Below are 20,056 nucleotides of genomic sequence, written 5' to 3'. Positions count from 1 at the left end.
AAAACAGCTCCAAAATCTGGTCATTTTTCCTGATTTTTAAAATGTTTCTTGGCCGACAGTGATGTAGAGACGTGCTTTGAATCCTGCATTACTTTACACGAGTGCTTTTCAGCTGGATTCTCCCAATCTTGTTCTTCGACACCCATTGCAGCAGAGTGAAGAGGGTTTTGTAGGTAGGACTAGAAGTAAAACACTGTATGTAAGCGCCAGGTAGTGCAAAAGCATAAGCATTATGACATTCGTAGTCAGATTTTTAAAAATCTGACTAAGTACAACCACCCAGGACTGTTACTTTGTCAAACTGAAGGGGAATTCTTAACTGTTAATACAGTTAAGAGGATGTTTTGGTTTGGCTTTCACAGCTTTTAATTGACATAAGGTTTGTAGGAAAGGGAGCAAATATTTTGAGTAAGTGCTGCAAATTATGAATCTTTTCATTACTAGAATAAAAAAATCATAATAAAAGGCAGAAAGTTATAAAATAATTAGCCTTTATTTAGGAAAATGTGTTTTTTATAATAGTGTTAAGGAATTTATGTGAAAGCTGTATCACCTATAGTTTAGACTTTAGTGAGCAACTGTTTGGAATATTCTTGTAATTTGTGTTGCCCATGGTCAAAGGAGGAAAAAAAACCCCACAAACCACAGGTATATCTTTTACTTTCTTGTTATATTCCACTCAATTTGGGGTGAATCATGAGCTGAAAAATCACCGTTTGCTTTCCATTGCTTGCTATGGAGATTTGCTACTACCATGCCACTCCAAACAGCAGAAGTACACTTACGGGAGGTGTCAGGGCAGTAGTAGTGTTTGAGAGCAGTGGTGTTGACAATCCTGGCCCTACCTTTTGGTCCGAGCCCACGGCTGCAGCAGCTCACCGGCTGTGTCAGGCCATCGTGTGGGCTGAGCGATTCCTCAGGTTTCTAGAGAGGTTGTGGGATAGATAAGCAGGAGAGCAGCTATAGTTCTGGCACTTTCTGACTTCAAAGAGCTGACTAAATACCGTTATTCTAATATAATTATGTGTGTGTGTATGGGAGGTATATATATGTGTATGTATATGTATGCAAGCACATGCCTAACTATTTTTGTGGATTCATTAATACATATTAATACAGTATATTTGTATCCATGACAGATATATAGTGAATATATATGCATACTTATATACCTACACATGCACACATACCCTTATGTTTGTACACACAGGATTTGCAAACATAAATTATGCGTAATATTAACAGAGTTCCAATGTACATAATGTTTGCCAAGCAAAGCAATGCCAAAACCATAAAATAGTGACTGGAATGTCTGCAGCAGCCTTTTAGCTTTTGATATCGTTGCCCTTGGGCGCTGTATTTCAAGGTGTTACCAACATTTCTTAGCCCTGATGACAGGTACTTGTTAGTTTTAATGTTCAAATGATAGTTTTTCACTTAAGCTTAGGAAAGAGTTAATTGACTAAAGCGCTTCTCAGCAGCAGGTTGTCTTCACCTGCAATTTCCGTCATCAAGTAATTAGCCATATTCACAGTTGCTGACCCTTAATACTAACCTACTGAATGATGCATGCCTGGATGAAGACCAGTTGACCATATTACTCCAGCTCCCCAATCCTATTTGATCCTTCAGCAAATATATTGCAGGTGTGGGGTCTGGGAGAGCTGGACTTGGTGAGCTAATTTCTCACCACCTCTTCAGGAGTGACCGTAGATTCTGTATATGTTGCTTGCAAAACTGTTGGACGTGTTCTTTAGGCACTAAATCCTTAACAGGTTTCACAGAACAGTGTGAAAACCTTATCTATTGTATTTTGCAATATTTTATTTAATTTACTTTCATAGCAATACAGTGCCAGACAATAAAAACAGGTCAAAAGTCTAATTAATGTTTTAAAAATAAAGGTTCTCAAACACCAGGCGAGTTTGTCATTTTCTGTATGGTTTGTTTTGAGGAGGAAGAGGAAAGAAGGTGAGGAGGGAACCCTTCTGTTCCATGATTACATCCAACCCGCTCATTTTCTCCTTTTCTCCTTTGCTTTTGATTTTAGTGGCGGTCTTAACAGAATGTCAAGATCAATTTGCAGCATGGTTTAACTCAAGGTTTGCATTCTGCCAGCAGTGATTGTCCTAACGAACAATGCCGTGTGTTCTTGTAACTTCAGAAGCTTTTAGAAGGCTCATGGCAAGGGCAGCATCTAATGACTTTATTAGTGTAGGGTTTCAAAATGGGCTCAGTAATTGTTCACATCTCTTTGTCATCTAGTCATAATTACTGCATAGTATTGTTCGGGGTTGCACTTGTGAATAGTTTCCTAATGGCACTGAAATGAAGAAAAAAGGAAAAGGATAAAAGGTGATTGTCTCTTTAGATGGAGAACAAAACAGCCTGTATATAGATGATGGTTAAACTGTTTATTATACACCCACCAGAAAAGGTAAACTATCCCTGCTTAAATATTTATGTGCTTCAAGGTAATTTCATGTTAGTAGTCTAAAAATGTCCAAATTTGGAAAACTAAAAACTAGCAGAGAATGCATTTTAATCTGATTGTGATTAGTAAGATATGGATGTCTCCATAATATTCAACTATACATAGAAAGTGGTGTCTCTGTTGATGTGATTAAGGTTTTCAGTGCATCATTTTTTATGCCTATAGCAATACTTCAAGGTAATCTGAAAAAAAATTACCACCACAGGAATTAACTAAACTGATGCATTTGTAAGCATATATTTTAAGTCCTCACTATGAAACCAAATCCTAAAGGAAGTTCTATCCTACTGTTCTCAAACTACAGACTAGTTTATTAAGCTTGTTGAACAGAAAAGGTGAAAGAATAAAACTCTGTAATGTTCTGTGGAAAAGAGGTGGAGGCAGAAGAACAGGTAGTCAAGACAGACTTGTTGGACTGTTTTGAGGAAAGAGAAAGAAGTCACTGGTCCATTGAACGACAGGCATCCACAACTCCACCAGTGAGGTCCTAATGCCGGATGAAATTGAAGCTGTAGAGAACTTTAGCTGCATCTATGCATCTAAATCAACCGTCAGAAGAAATTGAGCTGGTGGAGTCAGAATTGTTTGTAACAGAATGCAACTGGAGGCGTGAATGGATCTCCTGGTACTGCAGGGTGCCCAATGGGGACAAAGAATCTTTGCAGAAGTGCACATGCCCGTCCTCTTCCTTTAGGATGACTCTGCTTTGACCTCTTGTCTCTCCTTTCTGTTACTGTTGTGACTGTCTGTGGGTCTTGGAGAGCTGCAGATAGCAGCGTTCAGTCCCTGCCTGGCCAGAAGGTTCGACTGTACCTGCGTCCTTCCTGACCGATGGTTGTCTGATCTAACCTTTGGTGTGAGGGAGGTTTCTCGGCATTTCTCCATAACCAGTTCCACTACTTGACTTTCCCTCCCTTTAGGCAGTTCACACTAATATTTCAGTGAAGTTTCTCTTGCAGCAATCAATGACAATTATATCTTGGTTCACTCAGCAGGCAATGAGGTATTCTCTTCCTTTCTGCTGCTGTGTATGTTCCTTGGACTTAAACGGCGCTACTATGTTTTCCTGCAGTTTTCTTAAACTAAGTAACTGTGACTCCTTCAGCCTTTCCTGGTAGCTTGTTGTTTTGTATACATTTGTTATTGCAACCTTCATACGGTCCTCCTGTGATTGGTCCACATCTTTACTGACGCACTGTGCCTAAAACTACCTTCTCGGTGCTAAATAGAGAGAGAGGATTATCTCATGTTGTACAAACTATGCTTCTGTTTACTCACCCCAATACGATGCTTGTCTTGTCACATCATGACTTTTCTTCTTCCCTTACTGCTTGATTCTTATTCTGTATTTGTACAATTGTTCCTCCTGCTCAGACACTTTCATTGACCTTGTTGAGTTGCATTTTACTTGTCAGGATGTTTCTCCAATTTGTGAAGATTAATCTGAATTGTTTACTGACTTCCAATGTGCTTGTAGCTTCTCCCACTTTACTAACATCTGTAAAGTAACTAAACATACTCTCTGTTCTTATCTAGGTTGTTATTAAATCTACCAGTAGCAAGCCTTGGATATTCCTTAGCAAATCATAGATAACATGCTTTTTTAATATGGTAGGCAATAATCAAAACTACTACTGATATGCAAGTGCATCTTGTGTTTTCCATTTTTAGTACAGCGTTTTAGCAAGGGGTCCAGGTATATTTTATTTATACTTCTACCAATGATTTGGACTGGTGTCCAGTGGTATCTAAAAGGATGGGTTAATGAGTTTCTAGAGGGATGCGTTTTAGACTAAACGGGGTTATAAAGTATTTACCTAATCTGTTTGAACCTTGCAGGATGAAATTAGATCTTCCATGTTTTATGAAGAGATAGATAACCCACTCATCTAGGCTTTACTCTCTCATAAAGAAAAAGTGGATAAAATCATGCTTTTTTACATCTGAATCCCAGGATATTTAGCATGCGGATACTGAAGAAGATATCCACATCATTTGATTCAGGCTGCTTTATGCATCTTTAAACCATGCCTTGTATCTGTTGTTCATTCTCCCTTGTGTTTGAGTCAACAGTAGTGACCCCACCAATGTGGGTAAGACGATAACTCTATTATGGAGACTATGGATAGCAAGCTTATTTTAATATACCATTTCATGACCTCAGCTTTTACTTTTTAAAAAAATGTAAATACCTAATACAAAAATGTTATTTTTACATTAACATTTTAATGAGTCTTATGTTGACTTTGCACAGTATGTAATTATTATTAAAAATAATCTGAATTCTTGCATATTTAATATTCATCGTTTTCTTCACGCTCGAGAAAGAAGTTACATTTTTTTCACACCTATTTTCTGAAGTTTTAAAGTTTCTTAAAGTAAGGTTAGCCTTGGGAAGTATCTGGCCATAAATAAATCACACTTTTTTTGGCCCAAAATCATCTCGGTTGTGGACTGAACACTAGTTCAGACTAAAAGGGAATAGATATTTTAGATATTTTAGAAGAGGTTATCTAACAGGAACCTACAGGAATATTTATATGAGACTGTAACAAATAACCAGATCTCTGTTATTTATGTTGGTACAGAAAATAAGGAAAAATTGGTCTAAAACCCTATGCAATTTTTTATATTTATTTTAATACATTTTATCCATACATTTGAGAGGAGAGTTGTCTCTGTATGGAAGAGAATTTGCCCTTTAGTGCACTAGACAGATTTGCTAATACAATTATTAATTAATCTTAAGGTGCTGGGGAGAGTTTAAGAAAGGCAAAAGCAAAGGAGAACTTTCCATTTTTGTTTAAAAAATACAAAAAACATTCAAAATGTAGCGTCAGTTGTCCCTCTTTGCACATCGCAGGAGTATCTATGCTACAGTGTATGATATGCAGCTTGCTCTGCATTAGTTTCCTTCCACAGGCTTACTTGATTAACAAAAAAGAGCTGGAATTAGCATTTTAGATTTAGCTACTCTTTCTGCAACTATACTGTGCCATGCCTGATGGACATTTTTGTTATTCATAATGTCTTGAGTAGATAGATTAATTTGGGGATGGATGCAGAGCTATTCATCCTATTGTCTCATCAATTTGGTTCCAGTAGGTAACCGAAAATTGATCCCACAAGGGAGGACAGCCATCGCATAGTTAATATTTGGATGACTGGTAGGTGGTGTCCCTGTCTTTCCAAGCCATACCAGTTGCCACTTTTCTGAGTGGAAAGAGAAAGGAGACTGAATTCCTCTGCTCTTTTAGAGTCCTTCCGCTGCATCAAGGCCGAGGGCAGCAGCGCTGCGTTGCTCTGTGACTTTTAATGGAAAGGCAGAGGACTTTTGTTGCTCAGAATCGTCAATTCTTTGCAAAATTCTTCCTTTAATTCCTCTTTAGTTCTTCAGTTCTTTGTAAATTCTTCCTCTACTAGGTAAGAGTAGGAATCACTTTGAACCAGTTCCCATTGGAAAATACAACGTGACAGTGTGGGAGGCAGTGAGCGCCTCTGCCTCGTGCCCCCTTTAGGGACTGGGCACCGGAGATGCTCTTAGCTTACTAAATTGTTTAAATTGAAATATTAAAGGAATATTTATGTTTTTCTAAAGTATTTAGCATTTTTTTGTTTGTTCAGATTCATGCTGTGGTAAGGAGGGATCTTGCATAATCCCAGATCCAAGCTTGACTGCAGTAGATTATACGAATAAGGAAAAAAAGTGAAACAAGCTAATACACGAGCAGGAGATACATAAAGAAACAATGAGATAATGCCAGTCATTGTAATGATGAAACACCTCCCACGGGAACAGCTGCCACCTCCCACCTAGGGGCTGCCTTTCTCCTTTGGGCTCCCCCCGCAAAGGCAATACATATTTTGTGGTGTAAATAGGTATCATATAGATCAAAAGCTTTCCAGAGATCAAAAAAAATATTGAGCTCTGACATCAACGCTTTTGATGATCAGCACTTCGGCCAGAGGTGGCTAATTTTGTTGTTAAAAATTGAAAGCTGCATATTCTCACAGAAACATATTATTGCTAAACCCCAGCATTTACAAAGTTCTACACAGAGTATCTGAGATCAGGAGCTATGGCAGACCACAGACCTAAGCTGTAATAAGTATTCCCCTTGGTTTGGAGACTCAGTAGTATGTTAAACTTTTTTTCAGTAGATTTTTAAAGCTGTTATTTTTTCATAATTGCCTTCTAGGAGTTGTTTTTTTTTTTAAGTAATATTAAATAAATTGCATTTTATGATAAAATTACAAAAAAGTTATGCCAGGAGTGTATTTTAATATAATGTATCACATATTAGCTAGCTGGGAATTATAACATTCTTCTCTGGAAAACTAACGTGCTGCAAACACGCTAACTCTTCGCATAGGTTATCTCAGAGTGCACATGGAGGGATAACTGCTGTGCAGAGAGCAGCACACACCACCACCCCCCCAAATTAACATCTTCATTTCAGCAGAATAATTTTTCCTGTGTGTCCCTTCTAACTAAGGAGTGACCTCTGGCTAAGAATTAATATCTGTTCAATCTACATTTTAAAAATGAAGATAAATCTGTAATTTTTTTTTAGGATTTGTTTCCGTATTTGTCGAGCCATGGGCAGTGCCCATGTTTGTTCTGTAGCTTTAATAAGTGCTGGTTTCATTGCTAGTGAGTCATGAAAGAAGTAAAGAAATGAAGCTGTCTGCCAAAACTATTACTTTTCTTGATGAAGTTTATTCTTGTAACTTTTGAGATTTTTTTTAATGGTTTTTTTCTTCATAAAATGCTTTTTTGTCTTTTTTGTATTTCTCCCTCCTTGAATATTTCTTGTAATTTAAAAATAAAAGGACTAGTAGGGTGCCATTTGCCCTCCCTTTCTGGCAGCGTTCCTCCATTTCCACTTTTGGTTGGAGATCACAGTAATCCAGCATGTTGTGGAAAACAGTTTTCCCCAGAGGGACATCTGGCTCTTTGATGCACTCCGCAGGCAGTTCTCTTGGCAGCTCTGGAGATGCCACTGAAAGATCTGGCACACTTCTGTTTAGATGAAAGTAAGAAAATCCCTTGTTAGTGAGATACAGAGTAAGATTCTGGTTATGGCAGCAAATTGGTTTGGTCCTACTCATATACTTCTGACAGTAAATATTAGCACAGAGGAGACTTTTTTTTTTTTTTTGCTGGATATGAATGTGGAGGAGAATAAAAAGGTCTGCAAATACAGAATCTGTAAAGGCAGAAAGGGAAAAAAAATACAAAATTAGTTAAGTAGTTGCAAAATCTGTTAAAAGGCATGAGAAAAACTGAACAGGGTTCATGAATGAAAATTCAATTCCTGCCTATCTGGTAAAATGAAAAGAAGAGATGTGTTATGAGTTATTGCTGAGCACTTACCACTGCCCCGGCAAAGAGCACGTGAGTGAGTAATCGCTGGTGAACAGGAGTTACACGGCGTAGGCATTGGAGATTGCTGCTGCTCTGTCTTTATTCAGTGTTACATCATTTGACTATCTTCACTTTTTTGTTGGCTTTACTACGTTTTAGTTCAACAGACAAGTGGGGTCTTACTTGGTTCCTAAGGGCAGGGTCTATTTTGGTGGATCGTGTTAGTGAGAAGAGTTTCTGGTGTATATTCACTCTGCTCTGAAGATACGCATCCATAACCACCAGCTGGTCATTCATCCCCCACGAACATCCTCACCGCAGCTGTCCACGCTGTCATCTGGACATTCACTATTCAAATTTGGAAGTGCTGGGAGGAAGAATAGTTTCTCATTCCTCCTCCAAGACAGACGAAGGCTTGCCTGATGGCAGCAGTGGCAAATCTGTGGCATTTGGGTCAAAATTGGCATGTGCTGCTCTTGTAACTGGTACGTGAGTGAGCTGGCCGCTCTCCCTGCGAGCTGAGCTTGCGCCGGCAGCAGAGGAGGGGAGGAGATTTGAAAGAGCGGGGCGGGTGGCCCCAGGGGCTTTAAGAAGTGGCCCCAAGAAAAAAAACAAACACCATGATGAGAGATGTTGGCATCCGGCAACTGTTCTGCTGTTACTCAACCAGGACAGTATGTGTCCCCTTACAATGGCCTGGCAGCACATGCCATCTTCTGAAGGCAGGGAATTCAAACCTGCGTGTTTCCCAGCCTTGATTGTAGAGGACCCAAGGGTATCATAATCTGCTAGGTTCTCTGTAGTCAGCCAGAAGTTCCACGTATAAAAATTCATCTCCTGGAAAAAAATTTATTTGGGAGATCTTTTAATGTACTGAAATATCTACTTCATTCAGACTTCTCTACATACAAAATCCATACCTATAAAAGCATATTTTGAGACCGAGTTATGGGTTGACTAAACACACAATTAATTAAAAAAAAAAAACCCAAATCAAACCAAAAACCCAAAACCCATAAACCAAACCAACACCTTTGACTAGTGCAACTAGTATTGCAATAATCTCTTAGTTTCATTCCTTCTATCAGTTTTCTGTGCAGCACTTTTTCACCTCCAGTTAAATATTTTGTTTTCACATGAAACTTGAGTGCTTTTCTTCTGTGGCATGTTGAAGACTGTTAAACAGTTTTAATACACAAGTTTCAGGAATTCAGTTCAATTGACCCCGTCTTTATTACTTTCAGGAGTGAAACCTTGACCGCACGTAAGTCATGTCGCCATGAAAGATCACCGTTGACTTCTGTGAGGCCAAGATTTCACTTACGTATTCCCACCTTAAAAAGCAAATATCAAACCCCCCCATTATTTAGCTTCAGAGTTTATATGTCCAGACTTTATGGACACTTTCTTCTATCTTTACCAGATGGTACGTCTCTACGTAGCTATTTCTGATATAGCAGTCCCTATTTGGCATTCTTTACATTGGCTTTCTGTGTGATAGTTCTGAATTGCAGAAGACAGAGAATCAAGGAGGCAAGGAAAGGTAACATTTATGGCTTCAAAATACTCGCTAGGTACCCCTGCTCATCGCCTTCCATCCAGCCATGGCCATAGTTATACTACAAATTGTCTCTGGGGAGGGTTTGTTTTTATACTTCAGGCACCTCAAACAAGCCCAATGTTGTGCTCGTCAGGCTTATCAATTTTTAGCCATTTTATTAGATACAATATATAACAATTAAAAAAATTACAATTTTGAATCTTTTCAGTATCTTTGAGAAGAAATGACTTGGAGCGCTTGACATTTTAATGCAGTTTGTCTTTTCAAATAGATTTGGCTTCTAATGCATGTGACAACAGGACTTTGCTCTTCAGTTAGAGCATACATTTCAGAGTAGTTGTTACCTAAAATATTATCATAAGGCATAAGAAAACACACGATTTAAGTTGCCTTTCATGAACATAATTAAGAATTAATAAGCCTGTACCAGTGGCTAGTCCTCAGAATTTCCACTGTTTTGCCTTTTGTGACCCGTGTTATTAAAAGTCCATTATTTTTACAGACTTTATTAAATTGGATCTTATTAAAGCATTCTATATTTGCATTTGGTCTTTCATAATTCATTATTATTATGACATTTACTTTTTACCATCAGATCTGAAAACATATCATAAGCTACCCTTTTCTCTTGAAAGAAATGCTAATTTCAAACAGTCCTCTAATGGAAGAGAAAAGCTTTATCAGTTTTTTCATTTATTCAAGATCGTGTTAAGAATACTAATGCTAGACTTCTGTATGCTAATATCCGAGAGCTTTTTTTGGTCAAAAGCTTAGAATTATTGTTTTTAGACCACACTGCTAAGTATGTCGCTGGCAGGGCACTAGTACAAAAGAAAATACAATTCTGAAGAAGTACCACGTTTTAATTCTGTGACTGATAACAACAATTTCTTGATCTTTCACTATTAGATTATGTTTTCGTATGAAATTATACTATTTTTATACTTTGCCATGTTTACTAGATTATGGCTCTGCTTAGTTTCTCTTTAGAAGTTTTTAACAACTGATTTAGTATGATTATTTGGGGGGTTAGTTTTGAATTATAGCCTGCAGAATAGTGTAACAGGAAATGGAATTCTCCATCAAATAAATCGCCATCTCAACCAGTTATTAATTGTTTTAGTTTAGACAATATGGGATCTATCATATTTGTAAATATTTTCATAATTTAATCAGAAAAAGGGAGAAAGAGCTGTAGAATTGAATGCAGGAGCCTAGATGTTAAACAGTAGATGACACTCAGTTAAACTGCTGAGTTTAGCATTTTTTTTTTTTTTAAACTAACTTCAAAAACATTTCTACAACGTTAACTTTTTTCCCCCCCACATAGATTTCTGACGATGTGCACTAGACACTTCGGGAGTGTTGTAGCCCAAACAATTCGAACTCAGAAGACAGACCAGTTTCCACTTTTCCTTATCATTATGGGAAAACGATCGTCTAATGAAGTATTGAATGTAATACAAGGTACAGTTCTCGCTTTATATTAAAAGAAGCTCTTATACGAGTATTGAAACTGTTAAAAGACATCTTTGCTAACCATTTCTTTTTTAAAGTGTTCAGAATATGAATGTATTTCACACAAGAAACTTCCAGTTGCCATGGTAGAAATAGCAACTATTCATAAATGTGTTAATTAACATAGTACTAGAGATTGAAGTTACCATGTCTGCAGGAGAATCGTAGTGTAACTTCTTCAGGTTGTTTTAAAGTAGAAGCCAAATCTCCTAAATAAGGAGCTACACTTAGTTTTCCAAATTTATATTCATATAAATTACTGATTTCCAAAAGATTTTGACTGCACTTTGTGTGTAGTGCTGGAAAGCATTTAGTCCTCTGTGTGTGGTTCCTTACTCAGGTGTGGACTCTTGCTGCATGTAGCGGGCTAATATTTGACCATGAGTTGCTTTTTTGGACCAGCCTGCAGTGTTGAGACCCCAAATCAGATCAGAATTTTAAGTTGCTAATATATTCTCACATAAATGAAGCTTTCTGGCTTATATGAGCAGTTCTTTCTGGCATAACCATTCCTCTGATTTCACTGACAGCAAGATGACTTAGATGTGGAGTGATGCCCTTTGACTGCTGTTCTCAGTAACTCTTCAAATTAAAATACATCAAAGAATGGCGGCTGCTCCTTTCTTCTGCTTTCTCCACAAGTTTGCCTTCATGACACTGTGTCCTCATTTATTTATTGCTTATATCTAGCAATCTTTATTCTAATCTCTTTATTTTCCTGAGGAAATTCAGCCTCGGGAAATACTGCCTTTTGCAGACAGCATTACTGTTTCTTTTTGCATATGGGATTAATAATTTTCTGGAGGAATCTGCAGTGCTCCTTCCTATGGCCAAAAATTGTGAATTTTGCATAGATTTTTGTCTCCTTAGTGCAAGGCACAGCACGACACTAATTCATGGTCCTTCTGTCACTTAGAAAACTTATTTCATACACGTAACTTTATAAATAGATTTTCTTGGGTTTATAACTCTGCAGCACAGTTCAGCATGTGTATAACTTGAATCACCTGAGTTATCCCACTGAAGTCAGTGGTGCTTACTGGCTTAAATTACTTAAGTGTTTTAGCAACTTGGCAACTCAAAGTCATAATATAATGCAGCTTTATATTATAAAATAATCCAAATTATTTCATTGCATTCATTAAGTTTTAATGATTTTTCAGGTTTTCTGCAAACAATCTTTTGAACTAAACTAAACTAAACTGATCATCTATTGCAGCCTTACTTAAATTTATCTTTTAACAAATATCAAACGTGTTGTGCTTGTTATTTTCCCATGAATTGGACAATGGCATCTTTTCACAATATGCCCTCAAATGAATGTTAGTCTCTGCAGTCATGCGTGTTGTAGCATGCGGGATAACATTTTCTGCTAAGGTAGCAAATGCTAGAAATAGGAACAATGAGGGCTTTTCAGGGCTGGGTGAGAAGGCATATTTACAGAAGAGATACAACTATATAGAAACTTAAGTCCCAGTGGCATTTATTGAAATGCAGGCTGTCTAAGTTTGCTTTTGATTTTTATTTTTTCCTGGGGTTGGAAACTATGGGGACAGTTTTGTTTTCTTTAGCGGTGCTGCGGCTTCTGGTTAGTTTACTCCTTTAAAAATTTTGACCATCATCACCGCTATAAATCTAGCTCTTGTTGGTATTGTTCTGCTAGGGTCCAAAGGCTGTTTAGGTTGGCAGATGTTAAGAGTTTATAGTCTTAGACCATTTCTCATGGCCTGAAATCTTTTAACTACTATGACAAGTGGCTCTAATGGGTAATCTACTCTTCAGCCTAAGAGGAGAAACCAAAGACTGAGTGCGTCTTGGTAGGAAATTAAACTAACCATTCAGTTTTACTGAAGACTGGAGGCACACTGCTGGAAAAATGTGATGACATATCTCTTTTCCTATGCATGTGGTGTATTTCTTGGTATATACACAGCTTATGTATTTTTTCCACTATTATTAGCTTTACAAGTTTCATTGGAAGTAAATACACTCTAGAGAATATATTATACTATTTGAAATTTTACTACTAGTTATACCTGAATAAAAATGCATGCACACACATCTATTCGATCATGGTATTCTGTTCTTTTCTGGTTTTTTTTAAACCAATCCACTTGGATGCTGCTGCCAACATCCTGCCTTTTGTTACCTGACTAAGCAATTGCTTCAGTCTGTCTGATTATACCTGGGAATTCTAAAACTGTAAAATCAATTTCATGTCAGGGAACCCCAGATCTAGGAAAGGTTATAACTATTTCCTCTAACATCGGCAATTAAAAGAAAAAATAGAGTTATTCCATGCAAGCACAAAAGCAATTGTTTGGATTTGAACCACCTAAAATTTTAGCCTATGATCAACATTTGTTTGTAAAAACAATTTAGAATTTTCAGTAAAAAGGCAAACTAAAAGCATTCTGCTGAGATACTCGCATTTTCTGCTCTGTCATATATTTTTTTAAAGCCTGGCTATTTCTTATGGATTAATTCTAAAACTACTTCTTTTGTGTTTAATAACTTTAATGATATGAAGTTCAGCTATCTTCCTTTGTTGCTAGGTAACACAACGGTGGATGAGCTAATGATGAGGCTGATGGCTGCAATGGAGATCTTCAGTGCCCAGCAGCAGGAAGACATAAAGGATGAGGTGAGCTTTGAAAGTTACTGGGGAAACCTACTGGCTTCCACAAATCACTGGGGTGCAAAATCAACCAGATGTTTCTTTAACCAGTGAGGTCGGGTATGATGTGTTTTAGAGTCTCTTCCATCATCAGAGATTAAAAATGTTAAGTCTCCTTTATGTATTTATTTGGGTCTTTCAAAAAACCTCCTCCTTATTGGCTTACTGTCATTTTCAGTTTGTTTCCTTTTTCTGAATATTAGTCATGAGTAACTGTTTATATTTACAGTGGTATTATAGAGCTTAATATGCTCATACAAGGAAACGGCAATCAGATTTTTTCCCAATGACCAACTGCAAGTCATAGGTAGAAAACAAAAATAGATTCATGTCTCCTTATAAATGTATACATTTATAAGAGGATTGAAGAGCAACCTTAAAAACCAGAACTGCGCCAGTACTGAATCACCGTTCAGAACAACGCAGAATGGGTAAGAGATGACAAGACTTTTCAAAAACAGTGTTTCAATTACATAGAAGTAGACACAGTGAGGTATACAGTTGAGAGATGTGTATCTGTTACTCTATAAACTGAGAGTGACATTTTGAAGTAATGAAGTACTTAGTTAGGAATTTATAATAATAGGTGTGTTGCCATTCAAGATTATTCTTAGCCTGCTGTATAGACATTGATTGACAATAATTCACTAAACACATTCTTCACATTTAAATCTTGTATCTCATTAGTACGAGATTTACCGATTATGGTTATAATAATATGAAGGCACAGTATCTGCACAATATCTGTAGTTCATTTTTTCTTCTTTATTTATGCTACCTGTAATTCACTGGTAAAGAAATTGACTTTAATTTTGTTAATACTGAATACAAGTTTCAATATGGAGAAAATTAACTCTATCCCAGCCAAAACCAGCTCAGACGATTACAACAAAAATCCAAGGCACAATGTAATTGAATTTTTTGTTGCATTTTAACAGGAATATGTCAGGTATGGGGTATTTTTACTACGAGAAAAGTTCAGAACTAGAAACTATAAAAGCTGATAGAAAGGAAGAAAACAGAAGGAAAGAAAAGCATACACGGGCAGAGAGATAAGAGCAAATAAGGGATAGGAGAAGGAACTAGAGGTAGGAGTGACAGGAGTGGAATAGAGGGAGGAACAGGAGACCAGAAGAGTTGTCCAGAGTAGGGGACATCAGTATTTAGGAGAGAAGAAGGTGGGGACAGGTGAGATAGTGATAGACTCATCCTGTTAAGATAAAACCGGGTGGGTTTGCAACTGAGAAAAAATCTGGGTGTGAGACAAAGCTTGCCTTGAGGCCGTGATCGCAGAACTGGGAACTGGCTTCTGCTGCTGTGGGTCCTTCACTGGATGGCCACCAACAGTGACAGTCTGGTAACGTATGTCCCCACGGTGGTGATATGGATGTCTCCTGACCTCTTTAGTCTAAGTGCTCTACATATGTAGGGAGAATGGAAAGTTAATTTTTATGCATTCCTCTAAAATCTACCTCCATCCCAGTCTTCTGTAGTCTTTTCTCACATTTCCTTTTGTTTTTCTGTCACTGAGAGCACCAGTGACATTTCTTCCTCAAGGGGAGTTTTTTCTAACACACTTTGACATTCAGAAAACTAATGGAAAATTTCATAAACTTTGGGGGCAGGTTTTCAGATGCTATGGGTTCTATACACAAATAGGATATTTACTTATACCTTGGCTCCACTTGTTACAAGCACATTGAAAAGGTGATCTCAGACACTTTTGCCTTTGAAGCAGGAAGTTTAAAAGCAAAAAAATAACCTCCCTTTATGAAATTACTATTCCAGAGAGGGAGTATTTGACAAGCAGTCTGTACTCAATAGAGGGCTTTAGTCTGAAAAAAAAAATATTGTCTTTTTGTGGTTTGCTACACAACATGTAGCTTTCTTGTAAGTCTTGTACTTGACAACTTCAAGTGTTCAAACATCAACACCTTTTCTTTTTTAAGATCTTATTGCAGTTGGTGCCATTTTTTTCCCCAAATACTACAAGAGCAAACAGGATACAGAGTCCGGTTTCTGTTACTGTTTTCTTAATAGCAACAATAAGTCATCATAAAACCACAAGAAGATAAGCAGAAAATTCTTTTGTGTTTTAAAAAGAAAAGTCATCTATGTAGCTTTGCTGTAAACAGAAGTGTGTGTGAGAGAGAAATAAAACTAGAAACACCTGTAAATAACAGCATGAAATCATTAATGAGTCAGTTTATGCAGCTGAACTTCTCCACTTTGGATTTTTAACTTGCATGCACACAAAAGCTTCCAACACAGCTATTGCAGAGTTGTGTTTAGCACAGCATGTTTCGCAGTGCCCTCTGATGGCTGTTTCGGTACAGGATGACTGTTACCACCGCCGGCTGATGGTACAGGTGTTCGCCGTGACGTTGGCTGTAGCTGTTCAGGCATCGCTTTACAGGCAGTTCCCTGGCGCTGATCGTCGGTGGATGGTGTAGGCAGGATGCTCAGAACAGCGTCAGCGACTCATCTCACCTGAGCGAAGTGGGTCGCTTCGTTAGCTGGTGGTAATAATATGGTTAGCTAAATCCTGTGCTTTTGTATCCACGTATTAGTAACGTTTACTGGTGTAGCCTCGTAAAGTGTACTGGTCTAGCCTCATAAAATTTTAATCAGGCAAATTCGGGGCATATTTCTAGAATATCAGGTGCTAAAATACTGTCATATAACCAGCAATTGGATTTAATTTTGAGATTTGTATATCGTGTTTGATTTTTTTCTTACATAATCTCTAAAGAGATACCTTACAACCATTGAGATGCACGTGTGTACTCATAGTAACCCAACATACCTGTCTTGAGGTACAGTAGTGTGTAATTTAGGCACCCATTCTCTCTCCCAAGCTTTCTGAAAGGGAGATCAATCTGTCGTCCCGTTCTTTTCCCTGCCCCTCCAAAGCTTCTGGGTCAGTCATGAACCACTGGGCATGTTCCTTGCTGCCTGTCAGCTGCATTGACCAGATGACATTTTGGAAACCTCCTGCCTCTTTTGGACCACACTGCTGACGTGCCATTGTAGATACATGGTCTAGCTGTTGTGCTGTCTTGTTTTTATAAGTCTGCTACTTAAATTGTCATAGTAACAAGCCATAAATAATAAAATGTGACCGGCAGCGTACTGACATTGTGCTTATGTGGCACTTCTGATAAGAAGAGGCCAATGGATAATTAAATGGTGGGTTCAGTGGCATCAACAGCAGCAAGGCCAGTTGGCCAGGATGCAGTCAGGTCTTGGGTCTGAAGTCCACCCTCAGACTGTGTATGCAAAATTTCTGTGAGGCTACACTAATGATTTCATACATCCGATGGACCTATTTTCCTCTTCTAGCCGTGTTTTCTCCTCTGGCCCACCCCACAAATGTTGATAAGTACTGGTCCTGTTACTAGGTGTGAACTGAGATTTTTCGGGGACTGACTTTAAAAAGAGCACGTAGTATCGGTTCCTCTTAAGTGTCAGTGCCTGATGCTGGACTTAGGAAAACAAATAATAATTGTAAAATATTGTACGCCCTGGAATGTCCATTTTTAAACACCCTGTTAGCTTGCTTACTTTAATTGGATAGTTAAATAATCGTCTCAGCGTGGCATGATGGGCCCAAATAGATCCGAGTTAGTTCCTTTGTGAGATTAATGTGAAGAGATTCGTGATTAAATCCTGGCATTACAGTGCAACACACCTGTTCTGGGCCGATCCTGAACATTTTTTTCTCCATTGCCTGAGGAGGAGGCTTCTCAAAGGATTACAGTAACACTTTTTGACAAGCTTATACAGGGTGGAGTTTCCATGTAATGACAGGGCTCATTTGATGATGTCTCAGTAATGCATTCTTTTTATTTTTGCTGTCAACGTTTATTACTGTAGAAGCATTGACTGTTACACAGCTGGTCCAACTTGTCCACATTTAAGTAACAGTAGGTCTCCATCGTGTTTATTTTAGTTGTTACGCAACACTAGCACTCCTCCTCTCGGATTAGACTTCGAGGTGGAATTGTAATACCCACAGTTGCTTCAAAAAACTTCTTATTTTTACAAATAACAATTAAACCCCTCAATTCACTTTATGACTGCTGACACGCTGTTTTCTTTAAATGTAAAAGAGAGATACTTAAGAATTTTTAAACTGGAGAAGCTGTTGTAAACAGACCCTGAGTGAAGATAAGCTGTAGAAGAATGTAGACCTGCAGAGTCACCATCTTTGCTCTCTGATCTTAGGTGACATCTCTTCAACCTAGATACTGCTAGAGTGTGAGGAAAATGTACATCTTTCCTGACCAATATCTGGATGGGGATTTAAAAAATATGTAAAAGAAAACAAAACCTCTAAAACAGCAACATAAATTCACCTTTTCCCTGCCACAGCTTTTTGTAAAAGTATGCTTGCGTGTCCATCCCAGCACTCTCTTGTGTCAGTTGGGGCTTTACTGGCCAAGTATTACTTTCATAATTTTCCAGTAAGAAGCCTGGTATCACCATGTCCTCCTCTTCTGCCTCGCTACTGTCAAATGTAAGGGATTTCCTTCTTTTTTTTTTTTTTAATATGATAATTTAACAGTTTTATCCTCCAACACCTTTTCTCTTTCTTCTTCCAAAGATCTATCTCACAGGCACAAAAGAAGCTAAAGAGGATCGGTCCTAGTGCATTTTTCTCCTCCTCTGTGATCTGTTCATCTATTCCTCCTTCAGATCGGTTGCTTTGCTCCACTCCTTACCTGCAGGTGTGCTCTCCGGTTAGAGGACGGGCCAAGTGCTTCCATCCGCTGCGCAGGAGGCTCCTGCCATTTCTGTTCAGGCACTCAAGCTCGCATTAAAATCAGTAGAAATTAGGCATCTGAATACTTTTGATAATCTGTGTTCCATCTAACCCTGTCATGTGTATCATGGTATATAGTATTTGCACAACAGGAGGTTATGAGAATAAATACATGAAATTCATTAAATTCCAAAGCGCAAAAGCATTATGGTGATGACAGCCATCTAACAAAGATTGTGATTTAACCCCTCCAAAAAATCCAATTAACACATTTACTAATTATTACTAGTTATAACTAATTAAACTACAGTAATCAAAATTTATTTGATTAAATTTTCCGATTTTGTATTTGTAATATGATAGCACCCCAAACGATCGGTTTCCCCTTGTGCACTTCACCGCGCTGACACACCAGCAGATACGAGCGCTGCCTGCGAGAGTTCGCGGCCTGTTTTGAACTTTGCCAAAATGCAAGGTAATGTCAGAGGAAAGGAAAGAGAAAATGAAAGTATCTTTGGATCGGGTGGCTTTTCGGCTATAGATGTTGATGACTCCAGCTACTGAATATTCGCTTAGTTTCTCTTAGTAAGCGGCAGCTCTCCCTGCTATACAGCCCAGGTGGGTAGGTGGTGTGGCAGGACCGGCTGGCTCGTTTCCTGTCACTGCAGGACTGCTTGAAGGTTTGGGGTTTCTTTTCTTTCTTGTCGCTTGAGGGAATCCCCAAAAATCAGTATCTGCCTGCGATATAGACAGGCAGGGTCCTCCAGTGGTTCTCCTTTGTTCTGCTCCCCACCTGAGGTTCTGCCACCACAGAAACTTTGATGTGCTTTGCCTTCATCGCTCTCATACGCCCAACACATTCTGTGTACCCTTTTTTCTTCTATATATTCCCCATCATGTATGTTTAAGTTATACAATGTGCAAGTCTGTCATCTTAGTGAGTCAAATTAATGTCTTTCTTGCGCTGGATTGTTTGGACAAAGGGGTGTTTCTCTTTAACGCTCCCATGAATAGCCTTAAGCACTTGCAGTTTTTAATTTCAGGAGTGGTTCAGTGAAATGAACTGTCTTTCAGATAAGCATTCAACATTTGTAAATAAACTTTTTTTTTGTCTTTTCTTGTAACAGCCATTTACTCACTGATGCTCTGAGAAATGTCTTCTGCTCACGGTTATCTTCTCAAGTTCTGTCTCGTCTCGTTTTACTTCACAGTAAAACTGATCCCAATGGGCAATGGGGAATGAAGTATAACACATCTTCCTGAGACAAATCAGGTGTAAAGCTGATTCCTGGGGTTAAATCTTTAAATCCTACCTTAAGAACCAACAACAATAAATTAAAAAAAAAAAAAACAAACCAGCCTGGAAGGACCAATGCTGACTTTTCCAGCAAAATATCCCATCCGAAAAGCCAAATATTTTTTGGTGCTGTGTATTTTTTCCCCCCGTATAATCTCCAGGAAAAGGGGGCGTTGCTGTCCTAAATGCAATCAGGAATCCTTCTTTTCCATCATCCTGCATCTGCAAATACCTGCTGTTAGGAGCTTCAGATGTAACTTCAAGAAATGCTTTAGGGAATAATTACTGGAGAGAGTTATCCTAAATTTCTACTTAACCTTATCTGTAAGTTTTTCTTAGTCTTGTAGCTCTGGATATTACTCAAGAGAAGGTTTTA

The 20,056-nt window shown here is 38.2% G+C and overlaps 1 protein-coding gene across 3 annotated transcripts in view; it reads left to right on the top strand.

Annotated features, from left to right (window-relative positions):
- Window positions 1-20,056, top strand: part of FAF1 (Fas associated factor 1) — a 176,954-nt gene that overhangs the window by 131,647 nt on the left and 25,251 nt on the right. For all 3 annotated transcript variants that reach the window (XR_008578004.1, XM_054833154.1, XM_054833153.1), the window contains 2 exons: window positions 10,754-10,890; window positions 13,497-13,585. Coding sequence is in view for 2 of the 3 variants with exons in the window: in XM_054833154.1 (XP_054689129.1) it covers window positions 10,754-10,890; window positions 13,497-13,585 (226 nt within the window). In the remaining variant the exon portion in view is untranslated. The remainder of the gene's footprint in view (window positions 1-10,753; window positions 10,891-13,496; window positions 13,586-20,056) is intronic.

Source organism: Grus americana, chromosome 8, assembly GCF_028858705.1.
Source record: "Grus americana isolate bGruAme1 chromosome 8, bGruAme1.mat, whole genome shotgun sequence".
Classification (NCBI taxonomy): domain Eukaryota; kingdom Metazoa; phylum Chordata; class Aves; order Gruiformes; family Gruidae; genus Grus; species Grus americana.
The sequence above is the reverse complement of the archived record's forward strand: the minus strand, read 5'-3'. Positions and strand labels throughout refer to the sequence as shown.